The sequence below is a fragment of the Colius striatus genome, chromosome Z (assembly GCF_028858725.1).
Source record: "Colius striatus isolate bColStr4 chromosome Z, bColStr4.1.hap1, whole genome shotgun sequence".
In the NCBI taxonomy this organism is placed as follows: Eukaryota; Metazoa; Chordata; class Aves; order Coliiformes; family Coliidae; genus Colius; species Colius striatus.
This window is the reverse complement of record NC_084790.1, coordinates 4,671,180-4,694,127: the sequence shown is the minus strand read 5'-3', so window position 1 is coordinate 4,694,127 and position 22,948 is coordinate 4,671,180. Positions and strand designations below refer to the sequence as shown.

Sequence of the window (22,948 nt, the reverse complement as noted above, 5' to 3'; positions counted from 1 at the left end):
CAGCCCCTCACCCTGGACCTGTGCCCGCTGGGCTAAGCAATGTGTGCTTTACCCTTCTACCCCTGGCAGGCAGCATCAAGGCCGGCCGCCGCTCCTCCTACCTCCTGGCCATCACCACCGAGCGCTCCAAGTCCTGTGATGACGGTCTGAACGCATTTCGGGACGAGGGGAAGATCCTAAGGTAGGGCTAGACCCCCCTTCACAGTCACATCACTGTGTGGCTCCCATCCCCTCCCCACCATCCCGTTCACGGGGGCTGCTCTCTCCGCAGGAGGATGCCCAGCCGGGTCCCCAGCCTCCGCATGCTGAGGAGCTTCTTCACCGATGGGGTGAGTGTTGTGTGATGCAAGGATTGGGAGGTCGTGGGGATGCTTCCCACCCAGGTACCCCTTTAGGAAGGCAGCCCAGAGTTGCTCTCCCTGGCTGGGGCATCAGTGGTGCTGTTGGCATCACCCCAACGGTGCCCTCTGGTCCCTCTCTCAGTCCCTGGACAGTCTTGGCACGTCCGAAGACGCCCGCTCCAAAAGACACTCAACCTCCGACCTCTCGGACGTCCCATTCAGCGCCGTGAGGAAGGAGGGCTGGCTCCACTGCAAGCAGATCCTCACCAAAAAGGGGAAGGTAGGCGGGTGCCCTCCCCTCCACAGAGCCCGTCCAGCGCTGAGAAGGGACGGAGGGACGATCGCTTCCCACCCCGAGCGTCGCTGAGGTCCGTGCCCCGTCTCTTCTCCCCGCAGAAGGTCGGTGGAGGCATCCGGCAGTGGAAGCGCGTCTTCGCCGTGCTGCGCACCCACTCGCTGTTCCTCTGCAAGGACAGGCGGGAGGCGGTGACCTGCACCCCGGCCCCAGGTGAGGAGGAGCCGCCGATCAGCATCCGAGCGTGCCTGGTGGACATCTCCTACAGCGAGACCAAGAGGAAGCACGTCTTCCGCCTGACGACCGCTGACTTCTGTGAATATCTCTTTCAGGCAGAGGATCGGGAAGACATGCTGGCCTGGATCAAAGTCATCAGGGAGAACAGCAAGGCCGAGGGCGAGGTGAGAGCCTCATGGGGCTCCCAGCTGCCTCTGGCTCTCCCGGCACTAACCGCCTCGGCTCTCTCCGGCTCTTTGCCTTGTGCTGCTTCCCCAGGCCACAGCTGGCCCCTGCGTGGCCGGATGGTGTGGGGCTCGCTGGTCCCGGTCCGTGCTCCCAGGGGTGTGTGAGGGCTCACGGGCACCGTGGCATCCAAGAAGAACGTGACTCTGCCGGCCTCGGCTGGGGCAGGGCTTGCCAGGGCGCTCGGTGGAGGCGGCGTGGTTCCAGGCAGGGTCGGTGCTGGATGCGCCGGCAGCCTTTGGTTGTGTGGCGAGAGAAGAGCGTGTGTGGCTCTGCCGTGATGTGTCGTGTCTCTGTTGGTGGAGAGAGACTTAGCAAGGAGATCCCTGCCTGCACTGGGCTTGGTACCTGCGTGGTGCTGCTGGGGCTGGTGCCAGGTCGGGGCTGAGCCCTTGCCGGGCAGCCATGGTCTGTGCGATGAGTCGCGCGGGTCTGAGATGGGGAGAGCTGCTCCCCGGGGCCACGGGCTCCAGTGGAGGATCTGCAGGGCTGGATGTGCTGGCACTGGGCTGGTCATGTGCTGTTTCCCCGCCGTGCCAGGATGGCCTCGTTTGGTTGTAGCGGTCAAGCTAGGGTTGTGTCAGGCTCCGGCCATGGAAGATGCGTTGAGCTTGGAGTGGTCTCTGGTTTTCTGTGGCACAGCCTCGCTCCAGCGGGTCACAGGGGGCTCGGTGGGACCGGCAGCACTGGCACAGGGAAGGTGCTGCCGGGTGGTAGCACGCGGAGCCGTCTGGGCACCCGCCATGGCTGTGGTGCCGCTGGGCAGGGCCCTGTGGCAGCATCCCATGGGGATGGGTGCGTGTCTTTGGGCTCTACGTGGTGCAGCTGGCGCGGGCAGATGGAGATGTGTGGGCCGTGGAGCGATGCGCCTGTTCCTGAGCCTCTGCATCAGGCTCAGGCCCTGCAGTGGAGCCTTGAGCGCTGGCCAGCACCAGCTGTTTCGTGGCAGCAGGGACCCGGTCCGGTCCTGGCCTGGTCCTACCTGGTCCCACGTGGTGCCTGGCAGAGCGTGGACTTGCCTGGGGTCTCCAGTGGATGCCTTGCTCAAGCTCTCCCTTCCCCTCTTCTCTCTGCCTCCCCAGGACCCCGGTTTTGCCAGCCAAGCACTTATCAACAAGAAGTTAAACGACTACCGGAAAGTGAGGTATGGATCTGGGGGTGGTGGCACCGAGATTCCGCCCCCAGCACTTTATTCACCTCAGTTGTGAAGTGATGGAGCAAAGCCAGTGGGTAGGGCAGCACTGGAGGTGCCGGCTGCACCTGCCTTCACTCAGGGTGCCGCTGCGGTCCAGTTCAGCCAAACTGGCACTGAGCAAAGGGTCAAAGCAGCTCAGTGCTCCCCAGGGATTCCGGTTGCCGGTGTGGGGTGCAGCCCCATGGATGTGGGCAAGATATCAGGCAGCCAGGGAGAGATGCAGATGTTTGCCAGGAGGTTTTGCCTGGGGACCGTGCGCCGGGCTGGTGCCCCCGGTTGTGCCCCTCCTGAGCCCTGCCCCCGCTCTCCCTGCAGCCCTGCGGGCACCAAGCCCGATTCCTCGCCCAAGGGCTCTCGTGGGCTGGGGATCCGAGCCGAGTTCCTGAAGCAGACGGGAACCAGCATGCCCCGGTCCCCCAGGCAGGATGCGGCCGTCATGAAAGGTAGGTCCCAGCTCTGCGACGTGGGGAGCGCCGGCACGGCAAAGCTGGGGGGCTTGGCAAGGAGCGGGGGTCTCACCCAGGGTTGCCATCACACTTTTCCCCATAGGGCAGCAGGGTTGCTCTTCCCATTTGTCCCAGCTCATTAACAGGCAATCCTGTGGGATTTCCTCCTTAGATGAGAGCAGCTCCCAGAAAGCTCCGTGGGGCATTAACATCATGAAGAAGAACAAGAAATCTGCCCCCCGAGCGTTTGGCGTGAGGCTGGAGGACTGCCAGCCCGCCCCGGACAACAAGGTACAGCCATGCCAACAGTGCCAGCCCTCGGGGACCCTGCACAGCCCTGTCACCTCCGTCACCTCCTCCCTATCCCCACAGAATGTCCCCCTCATCGTCGAAGCTTGCTGCAAGGTGGTGGAGGACCGAGGGCTGGAGTACATGGGCATCTACCGCGTGCCCGGCAACAACGCGGTGGTGTCCAGCTTGCAGGAGCAGCTCAACAAGGGAGCCACCGAGATCAACCTGCAGGATGAGGTGAGAGCACTGCAGGCTGCATGTCCCTGTCCCCATCCCTAATCTGCACCCTTATCTGCATCCCCACGCATCTGGGATGCTCCTGGGGCTGTGGTCCGTGGCATTGTCACTGTCCCCGTCTCTGTCACTGTCTCCATCTCCATCGCCACCCAGGAGCCATCGCCGTCACGGTGACCTTCCTGGGATGGCAGGGCCGCCTAGTGGTGGCTGACAATGGTGTAGGTGGCAGCTTGGGGACAGGTTTGTCCCCTCGCATCTCGCCACATTGCTGCAGTGGCACAGGCTTTTCCTTGCCCACATGCAGGGTGGGTACATCCATGCTACTCTCGGCCATGGTGGTGTCTCCTCTGACTGTTGGTGGCCCAGGACTCCCCCAGCTTGGGGACTTCCTCCTGCTGTCTCCTGGGTTTATCTGGTGTGGCCACTCTGAGCAGCCTCTTCTTTTCTGGACTCCCCAGCTCAAGAGGGACAGGGAACTGCTGGAGAGAGTCCAGCACAGGGCTACCAAGATGCTGGGAGGGCTGGAACGTCTTTCTTATGAGGAAAGGCTGTGGGACCTGGAGCTGTTTAGTCTGGAGAAGAGAAGGCTGAGGGGGCACCCCATCAACACTTAAGTACTTAAAAATTGGATGTCATGAAGTTGGGTTGACAGTTTTTTCTGTAGTGCCCAGTGGCAGGACAGGAGGCAATGGACATACACTGGAACACAAACAGTTCCACTTAAACACGAGGGAAAACTCCTTCGGTGTTGAGATGAGGGAGCCCTGGCCCAGGCTGCCCAGGGAGGGTGTGTAGGAAGCTCCTGCTCAGGAGATTTCCAGATCCACTTGGACATGTTCCTGTACCCCTGATGGAGGGGAACCTGCTTTAGCAGGGGGTTGTGCTGGAGGAGCTCTGGAGGTCCCTTCCAGCCCCCACCATCTGTGATTCTCTCCCACAGCGGTGGCAGGATCTGAACGTCATTAGCAGCCTGTTGAAATCCTTCTTCCGAAAGCTGCCTGAGCCCCTCTTCACTGATGGTGAGTTGCTGCTCCCTGGCCGTGCACTTCCCCCAGAGTGGCCACCAATCACTCTGTGCCAGTGGCCATGTGTCCATGGCCATTCCCAGAGCCTGTTTCATCTGTCCCTGTGTTGGGGACAAGTCCTCAGATCCTGTGACAGAAAGAGACCGTCCTTACCCCAGGCGAGGACTCTGCAGCCCCCTCCTCACCGAGTCCCCTTATCCAGCCCTTGTCCCCCTTTGCCTTTCCATACCAATGGGATGCCACCAAGCCCCAGCCCCTTCCCCAGCTTCTCCATCTGCTGTATCTGGGGGTCCCTGGTCCTAGGGGTGCCCTCTCCCCTCTGCCCACCTCTGACCCCACACCATGTCTTTCAGATAAGTACAACGACTTCATTGAGGCCAATCGGATAGAAGACGCCAGCGAGAGGATGAGGACTCTGCGGAAGCTGGTAGGGAGCTGGGGCAGGAGCTGGGTTGGGGGGCACAGCCCTGAGACCCCCTTGGGGTCTGGTGCAAGGGGGATGAGCAAAGGGTTGACTTTGAGCCTCCCCGCAGATCCGGGACCTGCCAGGTCACTACTATGAGACACTCAAGTTCCTGGTGGGTCACTTGAAGACCATCGCTGACCACTCGGAAAAGAACAAGGTACGTTCCACCTGCCCGTGCTGGACCCCTGCCCCACCTCGAGCCCCTCCCTTGGGCTGAGCTGCGGCTCGTGGTGGGCTGGGAAGGGAGGTGGTGCCTGATGGGGCAGAGAATGCCGAGGGGTAGCCACAGCCAGGCACTAAGCCCAGCTCTGGTTGCAGATGGAGCCCCGAAACCTGGCGCTGGTGTTCGGCCCCACGCTGGTGCGGACATCCGAGGACAACATGACCGACATGGTGACGCACATGCCCGACCGATACAAAATCGTGGAGACCCTCATCCAGCACGTGAGTGGCATCAGTGGGTGGGCATCAGTGTGGCTGGAGGAGGGGGCTGAACCCAGGCACAGGGCCCTCACAGCTCCTCACCAGTCTGTAACCCCTCTCCCTTCTCCCCCCACAGTCAGACTGGTTCTTCAGCGACAAGGAGGACAAGGGCGAGAAGGTGAGTCCTGTCTTCCCTGGGGGTCTCGCTGTGGGGCAGGAGGGGGTGCAGAGCCTCGGTTGGGAGCTGGAGTGCCATTAGCAGTTGCCTGAGTGCTGTATCCCCTCTCCTTGCAGACCCCTGTGGATGAGAAGGAGGCTCAGTCTGTACCCAACATCGAGTACCTGCTCCCCAACATCGGCAGGACTGCGGCGCCCGGCGATGCCGCAGGTGAGGAGCCGTGCCTGTGGCACTGACCCCTCTGGCCCTGGCACCAGGGCACCCCGGGGTGCCTCTCCATCCACTCTGCCCCCTCGAGCTCACACCACTGCGGGCAACCAGCCCAGCTCACCGTGGCCACGGCAAAGCCTCACTTGCTGGAGCGGGGTGTCCCGGTGCCCTCGTCACCGGAAAGCAAGGACACTCCCCGGGGGGTGCCGACAGAGCCCCTTCCAAACCCTCTCCCCTCACCCTTCTCTCTGGTGGCTGCTCCTGTTGCCTCTGCAAACCCGCCTGGCTGCGGTGCCCCAGCGGTCCCTGGGACCCCTGCCCGTACCCCCTCCCCTGTGCCAGCCCACGCTACCAACCCACAGACCAGGAGACTTTGATGTTCAACTGATTTCTTACGTTCTTTCCTGGAACTTCTCTGTGCTGTCCTCTTCCTCCTCCTCCTCCTCTTCCTCCTCCAGCGGACCTCCTCGAGAGCTAGAGCGGGTACAGTGTTGATCCTGGGTGCATTGCTCACGCACTAACTCCTCGGGGTGACCACGAGAGAGTGGGAGCAGAGCTGGGGGGGTGGGAGAGGAGGGAGCCCTGTCCTGCCTGGTCACTGTCCCAAGGTCCCCAGCATCAGGATGGGCTGCTGAGCCCCTGGGGAGCCCCTAATCCTTTCACCCTGCCTCTCCCACGTCGTTGGCCTGTGCCTGTGGTGGTGCTGGGGCTGCTCTTGGCATCCCCTGGCAGGAGTGGGTGCTAGGTGTCCCGGGACTGGCACACTCAGATGCCAGGGTGAAGAAGGTCCCAAAGCCCTGGGGAGGGTTGACACCCTCTTCTGCCTCCCCCTCTCTCGTTGTCAGTGGCTGCTAACCCCATCCCAGGGCATGCAGGGCGGGAGAGGGTGTCTGTTGTCGTGTTCTTGTCCTTCACACCATGGCAGTGAGGCCAGGGCTGCCTGTCACCCCATGTCCCTACTTGCCCCCTAACCTCCCAGGGAGGTCCCAGACCTTGCTCTGAGGCTGGATGCTGTATCCAGCCAGCTCCCCGTGCTCCATCCCAGTGACATGGTGGTGGCAGCGCTGTGCCCAGCCCCATCCCCTCTGTGCCCTGTGGCCATGGGAGAGTTGGGGTCCCGCTGCTGGGGTCCTGGCTGTTTCCCAGCTTTATGTGCCTGCGTGTGTCCCCCTTGTCCCTACTCCTCACCTCGAGGCTATGCAGCGACTGCAGCTCTGCACCATAAGAGCACCCTGCAGCCTCCTGGCACCTCCTGCAGCCACTGGCACATGGCGCTGCTCAGTGCTGGCATCCCTGCCAGGGTCCAGCTGCTCTGATGGCCATGGCAAGTCCCCATCTTGGTTTGGGGCAATGGAGCGGCATCCCCTCAGCTCTTCCCTCTGATCCCCCTCCCCAGTACACACCCACACCCCTGGAGCCTGGCTGACCCCCACTTTCTCCGCTCTACTTTACAGGCTTGATTCACAGCGGCTCCACCAAACCAAAGGTAAGAGGATCCTGGGCTGGGGGCTGGTGGGGAGGGACACAAGGGCTGGGGCTTGGAACATGTCCCTAACCCTGGCACCTAAGAGTCACAGAGTCATTTTGGTTGGAAAAGCCTTTTAAGCTCCTAGAGTCCCAGCCCTGCCCTCACCCTGCCCAGCCCACCACTAACCCACGGCTTTCAGCACCTCAACTCCACGACTTTGAGATCCCTCCAGGGCTGGGCACTCCCCCACTTCCCTGGGCAGCCTGGCACAGGGGCTGACACCCCTCTCAGGGAAAAAGTTCCTCCTAATCTCCAATCTAGACCTCCCCTGGCACAAGTAACCATCCCTAACCCTGGTATCACCATCTTCCCAGGGCACGTGGCCATCGCGGAGGGCACCACCGCACCGGGAGCTCCTCGCCATCCCCTTTGTCTCAGCTGCTGCCCGCAAGAGGAAGAAGAGGAGAGAGGCCGAGGGTGTTGGGAGCAGCACCGACGATGACGCAGAGCGCAGGGACACCATGGGTCAGGAGCAGGAGGATGAAGGGACCACAGCTGCCCCACTGGCACCTGGCAAAGCCCCCCGTGGCACCGGCACCGAGCTGGCGGCCGTCAGCTCGGCTGGGATGGAGCGGGAGAGCTCCCTGGAGCCCGGGGGTGCTGATCCGGCGCCAGACGCACGCTCCATCGTGTCGGGCTACTCCACTCTGTCCACCATGGACCGCAGCCTGTGCTCCGAGGTACAGTCTGTGGCAGGGAGCCGTGGGGAGGAGGCGGACGACGAGCGCAGCGAGCTCAGCCACATGGAGACAGACACGGAGAGCCGAGAGGGGGGCCGGCCCTGGCCGGGGCAGGCGGATGGAGGGACAGGGGAAGAGGACAAGGGACCCCCTGGCCGTCCTTCCTTCAACTCCCACCGCCTGATGCAGTGCGACACACTGGCCCGCAGGAGGCTGGGGCGGCCCCGGCCCGGCGGTGAGAGCCCCCTCACCCCCCAAAGCGAGGAGCAGGGCTGGGGTCCCCCCGGGCGGCCCTCGCTGCGGGAGCAGCTCCGACAGCGCCTGCGATCCTCTGCCGACGACATGGGGGTCCGCCTGCGGCGAGCCCACTCCCCCGAGACCCGCCGCAAGAAGAACAGCTGGCGCCGGCACACCGTGGTCGTGCCCGGTGGCCTCAAGGACCTCAACTTCAACGAGTGGAAGGAGCCGCGGGGGCTGGAGAAGTCCCCAGGACCCTGTCGTGACAAGGACTCCGGGCTCAGCAGCCTGGAGTCCACCAAAGCCCGGCCCTCGGCCCCCACTCTGGCACAGCCAGGTGCTGCCAACGAGGGGCTGGGCCCCAAGAGCCCCCCGGGCAGCCCTGGCCCCCTGGCCCCTCTGCGCTTCCCACAGTGTCTCTGACCTCCTGATGTGCCCCAAGGCTCCCCCCACAGCCAGTGTTTAATTTAAGGACTCGCCTTCGTTCCTGTATTTAATTGTGCTCTGAATGAGCTGCTGTTATTTAATGAGTCCCGGTGGCTCCTGCGCTGAGGGTGGGACAAAGCCACCGTGTCCCTTGTGCTTTTGGTGATCCCATGGTGCAACCTGGCCCCATCCCAGTGCCAGGAGAGTTGGTGGGGCTGTCCCCACGCCAAGCAGTGGTGGCCCTGCCGTCCCCAGCCATGGCGGTGAAGTGCAGGCGCTTCTGTGGGTGCTGCTGCCAAAGCTGCCCTCGCCAGAGACCTTCCCCATGCCAGGGACCCTGGTGCCACCACACCAGGGTTGTGCTCTGTGCCACGGGGTGTGGGCTCTGTGCTGGGGCACGGCTGAGCCAGAACGGCTCAACACCGGGTGTCCTGGGCTGTATGTGATAAGAGGGGCTGGCACAGTGGCAAGGGGATAAGGGGACACACACTGCTGTCCCCGCAACATAGCCACGAACCAGCAGCAGCTCAGGACCTAGCAGCTCCATGGCATGGCATGGCATGGCACAGCCCCCTCCCCAGCTCCTCTTCCCTTCCTACACCCCCCCCACGGGGACCTCCAGCCTGCTAGGGCTGGGGAGAGGGGGGAGGTGGGTATCAAAGTCACGTCACTGTTTTTCCCTGTCATTCTCATACATTATGCAAATATTTGCTGTAAAGTTGTTGGGGTTGAATTTGTTTTTCCCTTTTCTTTTCTTGTAAATATTGTCTCTGACTGTGTAACATATGACAAAGGATTTATAAGGATTTTTTTAAGATGTTTTGCTCAGCTGAGGCACCCATGTGCCGGACCAGTGTTGACTTTTTAAACCCTCCTGCATGAGCTCCCTTCCCTCCCTCCCCAACCCCACGGCGTGTTGTACGAGTTGGCCACGGTGCTGGTGTATGCAAAAACCAAACGCAGCCCGACCCCAAACCCATCCTGCTTCGGGCTCTCCCTCATCCCAGCCTATATATTGGAAATAAACTGGTTATTCAAGGAGAATGTTTCCTGCCATTACTGCTTCCCTTGCTTTGGGGAAGGATCGGGATAGGGAACCTCCCTGTTTCCCTGTGCCGTGGGTCCTGGAGCACTGGTTGCACCCAGGGAAGGAAGGACCTGGACCAGGGAAGGATTTATCCTGTGTTTTCTGGGAGTCTGGAGGGGAGGGGAAGGGCCTGGACACCCACTCTTTTCCCTGTGCCGTGGGTCCTGGAGCACTGGTTGCACCCAGGGAAGGAAGGACCTGGACCAGGGAAGGATTTATCCTGTGTTTTCTGGGAGTCTGGAGGGGAGGGGAAGGGCCTGGACACCCACTCTTTTCCCTGTGCTGTGGCTCCTGGAGCACTGGTAGCACTCAGGGAAGGAAGGACCAGGACCTCTCCCATACTCACCCATCCCCAGAGGATGTGGGACCAGGGTGGTCTTAGGGCTGGGGATGTCCCACCCCATCAAGACACGAGACCAAACCTGAGGGAGGAAGAAGAGCACCAGGGACATGTTGGGTGGGGTTTTTTCTTTAAAAAAAGAGTAATTTTATTAAAGCCAGACACTCTGATAGAAAAGAAAAGTAATAAAGGGAAAAGGAAAAAAAAAACCAACAACTCAAAAGCAACCCTTTGTCATCAGAGTTACAATGGTCACATTGTGCACAGAACTACCCATGGCATCCACAGCGACACGGGGACAGCGATGGGCACAGGGTGGGGGGTGGTAGCGGGGGACAGCACAGCCCCTGCCCTCCACCCTGTGCAAGGCCTTTTGTTGTGGGCTTTAGGAAGTTGGCTTGGGTTTATTTTTGTTTAAAATCCCCTTTATTCATTTTTTTATATTATTTTTCCCCTTTAAAACAGTTCACAAGAAAAAAAAGAAAGAAATTCATGCGAAGAGACCACACGACGTCGTAGAATCCCCAAAACAGCCTCTAAAGAGTATCAGGAATGGATTAGTTTGGTTGGTTTTTGTTTCTTTTTTTTTTTTTTCTCTTTTTTTCTTTTTTTTGCTTTTTTTTGGCTTTTTTTTGTTTGTTTGTTTGGGTTTTTTTTTTTGCCCTTTTCAAAGTCATAGCCTTTTTTTTTTCTTGTTAAACAACATCCAGACGAGTAAAGCCGGGGGGTGCGCATGCAGCGGGCGCCTCCACACATGCACGATGCAGGCAGCAACTCAAGAGGGGGTTGGTGGTTTGGTTTTGGGTTTGTTTTTTTTTTTTTTAACCATTTTTTGCAAAGTTTTCCCTTTTTTTTTTTTTTTTTTTTGTCTTTTTAATTTTCCTGGTTTAAACCAGTTCGGTTGGTTGTGGGTTTCGTTTTGTCCTCTTTGCTCACGGATGGTTTGCAAGATGCCATGAAAAGGACGGGACGCACACGCGCGCGCACACACACACACACACACACACACTCACGGAGAAAACAGCCTGATGGGCAGTGAGGGGGAGGTTACGGGGGGAGGGAGGTGGAAATGGGTATAAGCCAGCGCCCTGCACACCCTCACCTAGAGCTGTGCATCCCCTCGCCCAGCACAAAGCACCCTTTATCCAGTGCTGTGCACCCCATCACCCAGAGCCACCCTCTGGAACTGGAGGTGGAGGGGGTCTCACCCATAGTGGTGATACATTAGGGTGGAGGGCTGCCAGCACCCATTGCAAAGCCAGGGTGCAGTAAAAACAATGGATCTACCTCATTCCACCCCTACAGAGGAGCTTTCTACCCCAGGGGATGAGTGTCCTGGCACTCCAAAGGTGCCGCTGGGATGGGGCTGCACCAACTATCGACCCCTTTGCACCTCCGTGCCTGTGTCCCTCGGGGAGGGAGGGGATGATGGCACATCGTCCCCCACACACCCCCAGGAGCAAGTTGGCAGGGAGAGGGGGGACTCCGTAGGTCCCCTCCACGGGTGCTGGCAGGAGGGAGGGTGGCACAGGATCACCAGGATGGGTGCTGGAGAGGGGCAGGACGGGGCTGGGGGAGGGGGGGGAGACCCTCCCGCCCATCCCGGCCATAAGAAGCTGTGGCTTTGCTACAGTATTTCACTTTGGTACCGAGAAAACAATAAAAGTAATTAAAAGTTACTAACTGCAACATCAAGTGACTGCTATTGCTGCCGGGAGGTGGGTGCTGAGGCACCCCAGGGAGTCAGCATCCCCGCGGGGCACCCGGCCCCTTCCCCCCTCCCTGCTCCGGCAAGGGACAGGATAAGGAAGATGCTGGATGGAGGAGACAAAACTCAGCACGAGGGCTAAAGGAGCTGCTAGGAACTGATCCTCTCAAAATCACAAGGAGCTCTAGTCTAACCAGGGAAGAAAATCCACCCCCTAATATACCAGACGTGAAGAGATTTATTTCTTTTCTTTTTTTTTTCCCTTTTAAATATTTATATATATTTATATTACGTATATTATATATATATAATATGTAAATATATTTTTAAAACAATATAAAATGTTAAGACACTTCACTTAAATGTAAAGAGTTGCTTTTTGCAATCCAAAGAAATTGCATCATGATTTTTTTTTTTGTTGTTGTGGTTTTTTTTGTTTTGTTTTTGTGGTTTTTTTTTTTCTCTTTGTTATTCAAAAAAAGGCTCGTTTCTTCTGTACAAAAATGATCCATATACAAAAAAAAAAGGGGGAGGAGAAAAGAAGAAACGTAATAGAGAAGAAAAACAAAGCCAAACCAACAAAACACACACAAAAAATAAAAAAAGCAACCCAAGGACTATCTAGCCAACGGAAAGGAGTGATTCCATCTGGTGTTGCACTGCAGGCAGTGCACACACATACACACACACACACACACACACATGCACGCACACACGCACCCCCGGCTCGCTGGGCCGATGGGTGCTGGCCAGGGGTGGCCATCGCCTGGCCACGTGCCTTGGGGACGCCCTCTGCAGGTCCCCCAGGCTTGGCAGGGCTGGGGCTGCTCTCCCCAGTCCCTGGGAAGGACTGTGGGGTCATCGGCTGCGGTGTGGAGTCCCTGGTTGGCACCTCGGGGCTCTTGGGGACCCGTCCTGCCTGCTTATCCCCATGGGCATTGTGGAAGGGGATGGGGGTCTGGCAGGGTGTCCACGTGTGGCTGGAGCCCCCCAGAACCACGGCATCCCCATGCCCACTCAGGCAACCATCTAAAGTGCTACGATCCGACCCGAGGGCAACGGGAGGACCCGACCGCGCTTTCGCCTCCCCTCATTTTACATCCTTGGCCTTCGGCCTCTCTGGCACAGCCGGGCACCCTGAGGTGCTGGTCCCGGCTCCCTCAGCCCTCGTCCCATCCCCCGTCCCCGGGGAGAGCCGGGGCTGGCAGCTGGCGGGTGGCCAGCAGCACCGACCCCTCCTCGGGACAGCACCGACCCCTCGGCCGGCGAAGGCCATGGCGCAGCTGCGGTGCCGCTCGCCACCCACCGCCGAGCCCCGGCCGGAGCGCCGAGCGTCCTCCCCTCCGGGCAGGTTGGTGTGGCGGCTGCCGGGGTGCTCGGCGGTGGTGGGGGGTGAGCAGGCGGCTTTGGGGGTGTCGGGGACGTCCTCGGCAGCCGCTGTTTCCCACCTTTCCGCGGTGGGACGGGTGCTGCTCGCGCGGGCAGCGGGGTCGGGAGCTGCCCGGCGTCTTCCTTGCTTGACGCTGGTGAAACTGGTGGAGTGAAGCTCTGAGAGCTCTTAAATAAACAGAAAATGGTGGGGTGGGAAGGGGAGGGTGAGGGAGAAAAACCAAACCAACGGCAACCCAAACGAACCGAAATGATAAGGGAAAAAGGAAAGAAACAAGGGAGGAGAAAGAGAGAGAGAGAGAGAAAGAGAGAGAAGAGAGAGAGAAACAGAAAGTGGCTGGTTGGCCATTGCGGAGCGAGATGGGAGACAGAAGTCGGGCCGTGGCGGAGCAGAGGCGAGACACGAGGTCGGCCACATTGGAGCAAGACATTGAAAGAAATAAAGAAACCACAACAGAAAGAGAGGGACGGGTGGCGATCCCTCCAGGTGCCTCAAGAAGACAAGTCCCAGGGAGGAGGAGCCCAAGGAAGAGAGAAGCCCGGCCCCAGGAGCAGGAGAGCGGTTGGGTGGAGCTGGCAAGGATGCTCAGAATGAGATGGAGGAGTTCCTTGCCCCAAAGGAAGTCAATACGGGGATGGATGTTCTGCCAGATGCAGGTTTTTCTGAGACCGTGGGGGAAGTCTCACTAGCCTCTTTAGATGGTCTAGCGGCCTAGAAAGAAAAGCAAGATTCAAGGAGGAGGAGGAGTAGGAGGAGGAGGAGGAGAAAGGGGAGGAAAGTCAAACCGTTTCTTCAAAGAAAGACAAAAGAAAGGAAAAGAGAAATTAAAACAGAAACCAAACCGAAAAAGGAAAGGAAAAAGAAAAACAACACAACCAAGAACCAAACAGGAGTTTGTTCAGAAGCAGCATTGAGTTAGGCCTGAGGTCAAGCAGCTGGAAAAGGTCCACCACAAACAGAGCACGAGATGAGCTGGTCCCACGCGTTACTGGACGGGAAAGGGACGTCCCCGAGAGGAGGAGGAGAGAGACGAGAGAGACACAGACGGACACGTGGACAGACAGGCACACACAGAGGCGGGCAGGCGGAGGGGAGAGGGGAGAAAGGTGGGGAGGGGGACAAGAAGGGCAGCGTTAGAGCGGGAGGTGCCGTCCAGCCGAGCAGGGCAGAGCCTGGGCAGCCCCACGCCAGTCCCGGCTCCTTCGAGGTGCCAGAGCCCACCCCGGCCCCCACCGCAGTGATCACCACCAGCAGTGACACAACCCCACCCCTGCTCGTGCAGAAGCTGGTCTAAAAGGAGCCGGGGTGCTGGGAAGGAAGGATGCTCCTGGAGTGGGGAGAGGGCTGGTCCAGCACCCTCCCTTGTCCCCACCGCAGTGGGATGGGCTGCTGGAGGGGAGGGGATGGCCAAATCCTGCACAGGGAGGGCAGCGAGGACAGAGGTGACTTGGACAACTCTTGGTCTGGCCACCCCAGTGAGCGCACTGGTGGGTGCCAGGGACTAGGAGACACACACTGGCACGGAGTGCCCTGGGGTGGAGGCGAGGAGAAGCATGGTGGCACCGGGCAGCTGGGACTGTGCTGGTGTGTGGCCTCTGGGAAAGGGAACTTGGTGGCCTCCCTGGGGTGCCTGGGGCAGGGAGGTGCTTTCCAGCCCCTCAGGGCTCTTGGCACAGCCCCTTCAGGTGGCATTTCTCTGCTCCCCATCCCATGGGGCAGCCCTGGAGGAAAGGGACAGAGAGAACCTGATTCTGTAGCGGTGTGAAAACCCACGTATGCTGAAGGGGCTGACAGGGAGACCCTGACCTTGAGGATGGACCCTGCCCCAGGACACCTTGCCACTGCCCCGGCACCATTGCAGCTGTGGTCACCATAAACAGCTCCTGCACAGCTCTGACCTGGTGACGCAGCAGCTGAGGGGGACACCATGGGGGTCTGAGCCCTCTTGCCAGAGCTGGGCAAGAGTGAGGTGCCCATTCTGCTCATGCAACATTTGCCCAAATTGCATGAAATCCTCCCCCAAGCCACTTCCAGGTAGCTGGGGAAAACCTCCCGTTCATCCCACAGGGTTTCTGGGTCCCATGGAATGAGCAAAATCAGGTTCATTGGGTGGTTTGTTGACACCAGGCCCAGGGAAGGGGATTGAGACACAGAGCAGGGAGGAGAGGATGGGGTGAACCTGCCCATGGTGTTGAGCCCACTGTGGGGGCAGGGGGTGGGTGGGAAGGGAGGGCTGGGAGAAAAGAGAGGAGAGAGAATGGGAGTGCAGGGCGGGGAACTGGCTGTGGCTACTTCACTTGTGACCTGAGCAAGCCAGAAAGCCACTGCCAGCAGTGGAGTGTCAGCAAGGACAGAGGGGAGTGACCCCACTGCCCTTGGCAGGAGTGGTCCCAGGGGATGGGAGAGAGGTGGGTGCTGGGCCTTGGGGAGGGGACACATTATCCATTCCAAACCACTCCTATTCCAGCTGCTGTGGCCCCTCCACCCTCTCCCCACACTGCTAGGTACCCCAGTACCATCACCCTGCCCACGACACCCCTGGTCCCAGGGTGAGCTGCTTCTGTGGATACAGCACCACAGCACATGGAAGGTCCTGGCTCTCCAAAACCTCCCAAGATGGGCTGAGCAGTCCCAGCCCCAGGGAGAGTGAAGCCCCTTGGAGCCTTGTGCCAAGCACATAGCTCTGCAGCAACATCACCATGGCCAAGATGTTCTGCAAGGAGGTCTCTGGGTCCCTCAGGGTGAGGGGACCATCGCTGGGGCTCAGCCCTGTCCATCAGGGCAGCGGTGGCACACGGGGCTGGGGGACAAATTACGCTCGTTTCAGCCTCACACCACACTAGCAATGAGTTTGTCACACTTAGCACAAAGCCATGTCCCCGTCCCCAGCAGTCAGCTATGGAAACCACCATGCCAGGTACAGATTGGGGTGAGAGCCCCTCCTTGTACTCCGAGGGCTGGATCCCCACACCCCTAGCCCTTGGCACCAAGAGAACCCACTCCCCAGAAGCAGCACCCACAGGGTCTCCCCTGGCCACCACCCACATCCTCGCCATGTAAGAAGCAGTGAGGAAGGTGCCAGCAGCCTGTGGCTCACTCTGCTGCCACGAGAACCATCCGGAATGGTGTCAGAGGAAGACTTACCTGCTGCTGGCCCTGGATCCGCATGTACTCCATTCGCTGCTTTATGTGCTTGCCTTTGTCAGGGGTGCCCTGCTGGGTCTGCTTCAGCCGGGACGCCGGGTTCACCACCTTCATGGCTGGGATGGAAACTCCACCACTCTGTCAGGACAGAGAATTTGGGGAAAGAGGTTAAAACCTGCATGTAAAGCTCACACTGGCACCCTTGCCAGCGCCGGGTGTTGGATGCCTGGAGCTGAGCTGAGCCCCTGCGGCATTATCGTGCTGTCCCTGTCTGGCCAAACCCAGGCAAGGATGAGGTCACCAGCTCCACATGCCAAAGGATGGGCTTTGGTGAGCTCAGAAACCAGCCAGGACTTACCCACAGCCACTGCTGCAACACAAACAGGGAGTTAGGGGCAGACACAGCAAACAGTGGGAGACGGAGGGCAGGGGAGAGCATCCCCGCCGGGACAGGGGGAGACTATCCCTCTGGGGCAGGGGGAGAGTATCCCTCCAGGACAGGGCTGCACGGCTGAGAGAGAGGAAGAGGCAACGGCAGGCAGAAGCAGATTCCAGGTGGAAACAGCAGCAGTGAGAACACAAAGGTTTTTATTAACTAGCTTGTGCAGAGATGGAGATACAAAGACCTGCAAGAGCAGCAGCGAGGGAAGCGGTACCTCTACACATGTCCAGGGGCAATGCCCAGGCAATGTCACGTGCCACAGGCTCACTAAGGGTTCTCCCACGGCTTGGGACACCCGAGATGTTCTCCCTGCCATCGCTGCTGCCTCCTGCCTGCCCCAGAAGTCTGGACCAGCTGCTGCAGGCAGCAAAGCTGTCAGCATCAATTGTGTCCTGGAGAAGTGTGAGTGCTGCCCGTATTGCACCTCTGCCAGGAGAGGGCCAACGGGCTGTGGCAGCCAGGACAGGCTAATACATCAGTGCAGGCAGAGCTCTCTGTGCTGCCTGTCCTGCCCTGCGATCCTCAGTGGTCCCATGGATGCGACACAGGGACTCATAAAATCCAGTTTCCCTGCAGAGCCCTGTCCCCAGTGCCCCGGCGCCCCTGGCACAAGCAGGCACTGGATCTCAGTCTTCGCCACCAACTCACAGCATCCTTGAAAGGTGGCACAAGACCTGCCCTCTCCCTGCTTTTGCTTTCGGGACCGACTGAGCCATCCCTGTCCGTGCAGCCTCTCCTGCCAAACTCTGAGCTTTGCCTTGTGCATGCCCATGCCGTGGCCACATAAATCCATCCTACAGCTCCACTTCTAGTTTGCTGGGGGCTCCAACTGTACCACAGGAGCTGCCAACAACGGGAGAAACTGCAGCTACACCCCCCTTGACGGCCCATTCACGCAGTGAGAGAGCACCGCAGTGCTTGGAGCCGCGGCTGAGATAATTGGTGCAAATGAAAAAGGAGATTTATTCCCCAGCGCTGACTGTTAATAAAGGAGCAGGCTGATGTCGGGAGCGGCTGAGGGCGTTTCCCCCCCTCTTTTCCCAGCTATTCAGCCCGCCAGATTCCAGCAGAAACCAATTTGGATGGCTTCAAGGGAGCCCACGCTGCGATTTAATTAGGAGAAACAGCTGCCACGCTCCAACTGCAGTTCGTTAGAAAAGTGCTTAAGCGAAAAGAGGGACGCTGCTTCATCACCCAGTGCACCCAGCCCTTGCCGGTCTCATGGCGTGCTCATCACCAGCAGCACGCTCAGCCCCAAAACCTGTCAGGGCAGGAGACACTCGACAGCCAGGGTCTCATTCGGCACTGGCATCAGCGAGCAGCAGTCGGCAGCACTGCCTGCCTTCACGCTGCCAACTCTGCTGCCTGCAGTCTCGCTCCCGTGCTTCCCAAGCCCGTTCAAAGTGACAGGGGGAAAAAAAGGAGGTTTGTTTTCCACCTTGGCTCTGCCTGGAGGTAGAATCACAGAGAGGGAGTAGGTAGAGGCAGAGGAGGAGAGACATCAGAATGAGTCCGGGGCAGTGCACAGCAAGAGGGACAACAGAAAATAAACCTGCGAGGTGTCGAGGGGGAGCTGCGGCTTGGGTAGCAGAGGTGGCTTGGTCTTGCTTGGAGATGGACTCTTGGAAGCATCCTCTCTGGCCTGACTGAGGTCCAGGGCAGTTCCATCGTCACAGCTACTGTGTTCAAGATCCCCTAGTCGTTCCTTGGTCTCCTTGCTGGCATCCTTGGATCCCCCTTGTCCCAGCAGTTCTTTAGGGAATACAAATTCAACCGAGGGGTGGCTGCTGATCTCACTGATGGTCATTTCCAGCTCACGGATAGTTTCTTCCAGGCTATCCAGTCTCTGGTACGTGCCTTCATAAATCTCCTTGCTGCGTGGAGTCATGGAGTGGCACAGGGACGACTGCCCTTTGCAGAACTCCTCCACTGCCTTCCCCCCTGCCCCAGTGCCCTCTGTGCCACCTTGTCCCCTGGCAGCTGGACTGATGTCACCCCGGCCTGGTGATGCTGCACCATAGCTTGGCTTTGAGAAAGAAGCAATCTGCTCCTGGCGATGCTCAGCCTGGGACTGTCTGCTTCCCTGTGGGACTGCATCCCTGCCCAGGGAAGCTCTGGGGTTTGGCACGGGGCAGGCTGAGGCTGGCGAGCTCTCCTCCTTCTGTGCCTGTTTGCAAGCCCCAGCAGAGTCTCTGGGAGGGCGTGATGCCTCCCGCCTGCTCTGCGTGCCTCCTCCCAGGGGGTCTCCAGCTCCGAGACACATTGCTTCTCCCATGGGATGAGGAGGTTGTGCAGCCAAGAGACCGCTGCTGCCTTCTTGCCTGGCTGCACTGGGACAGCTCGGTTTATGCTTTGAGAGAGACGGGACCTTCCTGGCTCCTAGAGGGAACCTCCACGTCTCTGCTGCTGCATGGGCATGGCCCCGAGATGCGCTGCTCGAGGGCTGCGGGGCTGAGGCTGGAGGGTACCCAGGTGCAGACAGAGACTTTTTGGAGATGCCAGGAGACACACAGCATTTCCTTTCCCCCTCAGGTGTGAGTTCCCCTCTTGCTCCTCCGCTGCCAGCTGTGTCCCTGTGCTCCAGGCAGCCCGCTTCCACCCAGGCCTCTGGCTCGGCTTCAAGGGATGGCGGTTCAGACACCCACTCAGTGAGCACAATCTGTGGGAGGGAGAAAGCCCTGCTCCCCGAGGCTGCCAGGGCTAACGGCTCCTAGGTAGAGAATTCAGACAGATTAAGAGCCAGGGAAGAGCGGTGGGAGGAAGCGGGAGCTGCCGGGGAGCACTGCATGTCCACACACACACACTACTCAGGTCCCCCAGTGCTGCTGCCTCCAGGCATCGTAGCACTGCAGGAAGGTGTTTGGCCAGCAAGGGAGATGCTCTTGGGCTCCCCAGCTCAAGGGAGACGGGAAACTTCTAGAGAGAGCCCAGCACAGGGCTATCAAGATGATCAGGGTATTGGAACATCTTTCTTGTGAGGAAAGGCTGCAGGAACTGGAGCTGTTTAGTCTGGAGAAGAAGAGACTGAGGGGGGATCTCATTAACACTTCTAAATACTTCAAAGGTGGATGCCAGGAAGATGGGGCAACACTTTTTCCTGCAGTCTCCAGTGACAGAACAAGGGGCAATGGACATACACTGGAACACAAACAGCTCCACTCAAACACAAGGGAAAACAACTTTGCTGTTGAGATGAGGGAGCCCTGGCCCAGGCTGCCCAGGGAGGGTGTGGAGGTTCCTTCTCAGGAGGTTTCCAAACCCACTTGGACATGTTCCTGTGCCCTCTGATGGAGGGGAACCTGCTTTAGCAGGGGATTGGGCTGAATGAGCTCTGGAGGGCCCTTCCAGCCCTTACCATTCTGTGATTCTATGATTCTCTGCTATCTTCTGCCCAGCCTGATGTTTCCACTGGTACCCACCAGCATGGACAGGATTGGTATTCTCCTGTGCTTAAGTTAACCTGAGTCTGGGAGATGTTGGCAATAACTTGCCTGGAGTTTTTAGCAAAAATGAGTTGGTGTTGTTGCACCTCTCAAATGCCTTTGGAAACCCGACTGCTACCACCCCGTTTGGATATCTGCCATGCTGGTATAAACCGTCGTGGCATTGGTGCAAGCACAGAGCCCAGGCTTCACAGGACACCACGGCTCCCAGCAGAGCTCCAGGCAGGGGATGAGCCATAGCAAACAAGCTGCCAAGGGGCACCAGCCCTTTAAATCTCTGAGCAGCAAGAGGTCACCTAGGAAACACCATCCTTCCTCCTCCACCTCTCTCTTCCTAGAAGATGCAACGAGCCGTGCAGTGCCCTGGAGACTGGAGCTGGCTGTGCCTGCTGCGGAGGCAAGGGAAGGTGAGCTGGAGAGATTCGCTGGCAGAAGAGGTGCCCCCCTGCAGCTGCAGCCATGGGGCCTCTGCCCCATGCCCTGCACTGGCCAGTGGCTCCCTGTGCAGCCGGCACTGACACCAGCACTCTGACCTGATGGCAGAGCGAGGCGTGCAGCGGTTACACCAGGCTGCTGGCAGGCACCCAGGACACTGGCCTTGGCTCAGTGTTTCTCACTCATGCCACAGCCCTGGCAATGTGAGTAGCTCCCAGGGCATAGAGGGAAGGAGACATGAGTGATGGCATGGCCACAGAACTCTGGGTCGGTGAACTGGACCCATCTGAGCTCTGGGGAGAAGCGTTCTTTCCCATGGGGATGAGATGCTGCTCTGGGGCAGCCATGAATGATTCAGCCACGGTGCTGGATCTTCCAGGAGAGGGGAGGGACACAGCAGGATCCCTGCAGAGTACCCAGACCCCCCTGCCCCTTGTTCCTGCACTGCAAGTATTCACTGCTCCATCCCATCCTCTCCCCCGGCACCTTCCTTTCCTCCTGCTTTCTCCACCCCAGAGCCCAGGGCAGGATGGACCCAGGCTATGCCCACTCAGCAGCCCAGCAGCCAGGAGGGGTGACAGAGGTCCCAGCAGCCACCAGTCTCCAATCCAGCCCTTCACTTTCCACCTGCCTCATGCACATGGATCAGGGTCAGGGCACAACATGCATTGTAGAGTCCCCATCCCTTGTGATGTTTAAAGCCGTGGACCTGAAGTGCTGAGGGACATGGGTTAGTGATGGGCTCAGCAGTGTGAGGGCAGGGGCTGGACTCAATGACTTTCAAAGTCTTTTCCAACCAAAACAATTCTATGATTGTATAATTTCCTGCCACGGGCCCTTTTCTAGTGACAACTTCCCCTGGCACCCAGTGTGGCATGAGAGCAGTGAGCCCTCCCTGTGCCCTGTGCAGTGCTGGGGTGGCCCGTTCCTTCCTCCCACCCATGTGGCCACAGGATCTGGCCCTCGTGGGAGCTGCAGCAGCCCCATGCTGCTGTTGCATAGGTTAGTGCTCGGTCCTGTGCCGTGTCAGTGCCGTACGCGCCGTGGCGGTGAGCGAGGGAGTGGAGATAAGCCATTAGTTTGTTAAATCAGAGAGAGAAGCAAAAGTGAGTTAAAAAGAGGCGAGGAGAGGAGGTGGTTAAAGTGCAGCAGGAGAAGGGGTCGTCGCTGGGAGCGAGCTGTTACCTTCCATCCTTCGGCTGCAATGGAGGCTCCGTTGGGCCACATGTCTGCGTGCCCAGGGGAGACGGCAGCCACGCGCGGATCGTAACGGAGCTTGGGAAGGAAAGGGGAGGCAGAGCTTCTCTGAAACACCTGGGGAGTCAAACACGGGGGGTTGGAGCAGGGAGGCTTGTGGGGGGAGGGTGGTCAATGGTGCAGCCTGTGCCTGCAGGAAGGCTTGGGATGGTCACGCCAAGAGCAGGGCTCGGCAGTGAGCAAAACGTTGGCTGTTCTCATCAGCCAAGGAGGCATCCCCATCCCCCCAGCCTGCTGGGGGAAAAGCAGCCACAGGAAAAACATCCACTACCCACTTGGGTAAGTCAACCACAGCAAATGGAGGGAAGATGTTGGGGGCACAGCCAGCCTGAGGGAGTTCAAAGCCTGAGGATGGCAGCCCAGGCGGGATCTCTGCAGAGTGCCCTGTGCACAAGACCCAACGACCCTCCAGCCAAAGCTGCATAAAAACAAGTTTGGCTTAAAGCCCAAGACGGGGTGGAAGCGCTGAAGAGCGATGGTGAATCAGGCACGCAGCACCTGGATCCAAAGAGGGGCCTGGCAGGGTGCAGCTACTGTGTACTGCCCATCCCTGCGACCCCGTGCTCCTGCTGGCTGACAGGCGAGGAGGGGGAAGCCCATCGCTGTGCCCACTCCCCAGCCCCGATCCCAAGGTGTTCCCCAAAGGTTCCCAGAGCTGGGTGGGCATGGCCTGTGGTGCGGGTAAGCTGGGGCATCCCGCAGCCCCTCCTGCCCTCACCTCTAGCTCTGCAATGATGCGGTCCTCGTCATCGTCATCTTTGATGGCAGAGGCGATGACGGGAGGGGTGGACGCTGGCCTGACCACCTCCGACACCGTCCGTCTCAGCTTCACCTGGGGCTTCTGGGTCTCCAGCTCCTCCGACTCAGCCTTCTGCAAAAGGGGAGTGAGGTGGTGAGGTGTTGTGGGGCACGGGGAACTGAGGCTGGCCTTGCTGATGGTGACCAGCTCAGTCCAGCCCAGTAGCCATCCCATGGCCCCACTCTCTACCTTCATAAAACCAGGCTCCTTCTTGCTGGTGACAATGACTTCACCGCTGCGGGCTGTGGTCAGCCCGTGGGAAGAGGGGAAGCTCCGGCGTGGAGGGGGAGGTGGCGGCGATTTGGAGGGTTTCTCAGTCCGGTACCTCGGCACTGTCAATTCATCTGGAAACAAACAATGCTGTGAGGGCACGAGACCTTTCCCTGCCCCTCTAATACAACACCCGAGGCTCTCCCACTGCCTCCCTGGGTAAAAACCTCCCCTCAGGGCAGCACAGCCCCAG

At 59.2% G+C, this 22,948-nt stretch overlaps 2 protein-coding genes across 3 annotated transcripts in view; one reads left to right on the top strand and one right to left on the bottom strand.

The window, feature by feature from the left end:
- ARHGAP23 (Rho GTPase activating protein 23) overlaps positions 1–9,484 on the top strand; it is a 37,688-nt gene extending 28,204 nt beyond the window's left edge. For both annotated transcript variants that reach the window (XM_062018298.1, XM_062018297.1), the window contains exons 9-24: positions 70–181; positions 272–329; positions 484–621; positions 738–1,037; positions 2,181–2,242; positions 2,609–2,736; positions 2,912–3,030; positions 3,112–3,267; positions 4,208–4,286; positions 4,646–4,719; positions 4,826–4,915; positions 5,077–5,202; positions 5,318–5,359; positions 5,476–5,569; positions 7,024–7,055; positions 7,412–9,484. In XM_062018298.1, the coding sequence (XP_061874282.1) occupies positions 70–181; positions 272–329; positions 484–621; positions 738–1,037; positions 2,181–2,242; positions 2,609–2,736; positions 2,912–3,030; positions 3,112–3,267; positions 4,208–4,286; positions 4,646–4,719; positions 4,826–4,915; positions 5,077–5,202; positions 5,318–5,359; positions 5,476–5,569; positions 7,024–7,055; positions 7,412–8,437 (2,636 nt within the window). In that variant the 3' untranslated portion in view covers positions 8,438–9,484. The remainder of the gene's footprint in view (positions 1–69; positions 182–271; positions 330–483; positions 622–737; positions 1,038–2,180; positions 2,243–2,608; positions 2,737–2,911; positions 3,031–3,111; positions 3,268–4,207; positions 4,287–4,645; positions 4,720–4,825; positions 4,916–5,076; positions 5,203–5,317; positions 5,360–5,475; positions 5,570–7,023; positions 7,056–7,411) is intronic.
- Positions 9,485–13,550: 4,066 nt separating this feature from the next.
- SRCIN1 (SRC kinase signaling inhibitor 1) overlaps positions 13,551–22,948 on the bottom strand; it is a 50,634-nt gene continuing 41,236 nt past the window's right edge. Inside the window, exons 16-19 of the mRNA XM_062017589.1 lie at positions 22,675–22,829; positions 22,405–22,557; positions 16,110–16,247; positions 13,551–13,676 (exon numbers count right to left, since the gene is read on the bottom strand). Coding sequence (XP_061873573.1) covers positions 13,551–13,676; positions 16,110–16,247; positions 22,405–22,557; positions 22,675–22,829 — 572 coding nt within the window. The remainder of the gene's footprint in view (positions 13,677–16,109; positions 16,248–22,404; positions 22,558–22,674; positions 22,830–22,948) is intronic.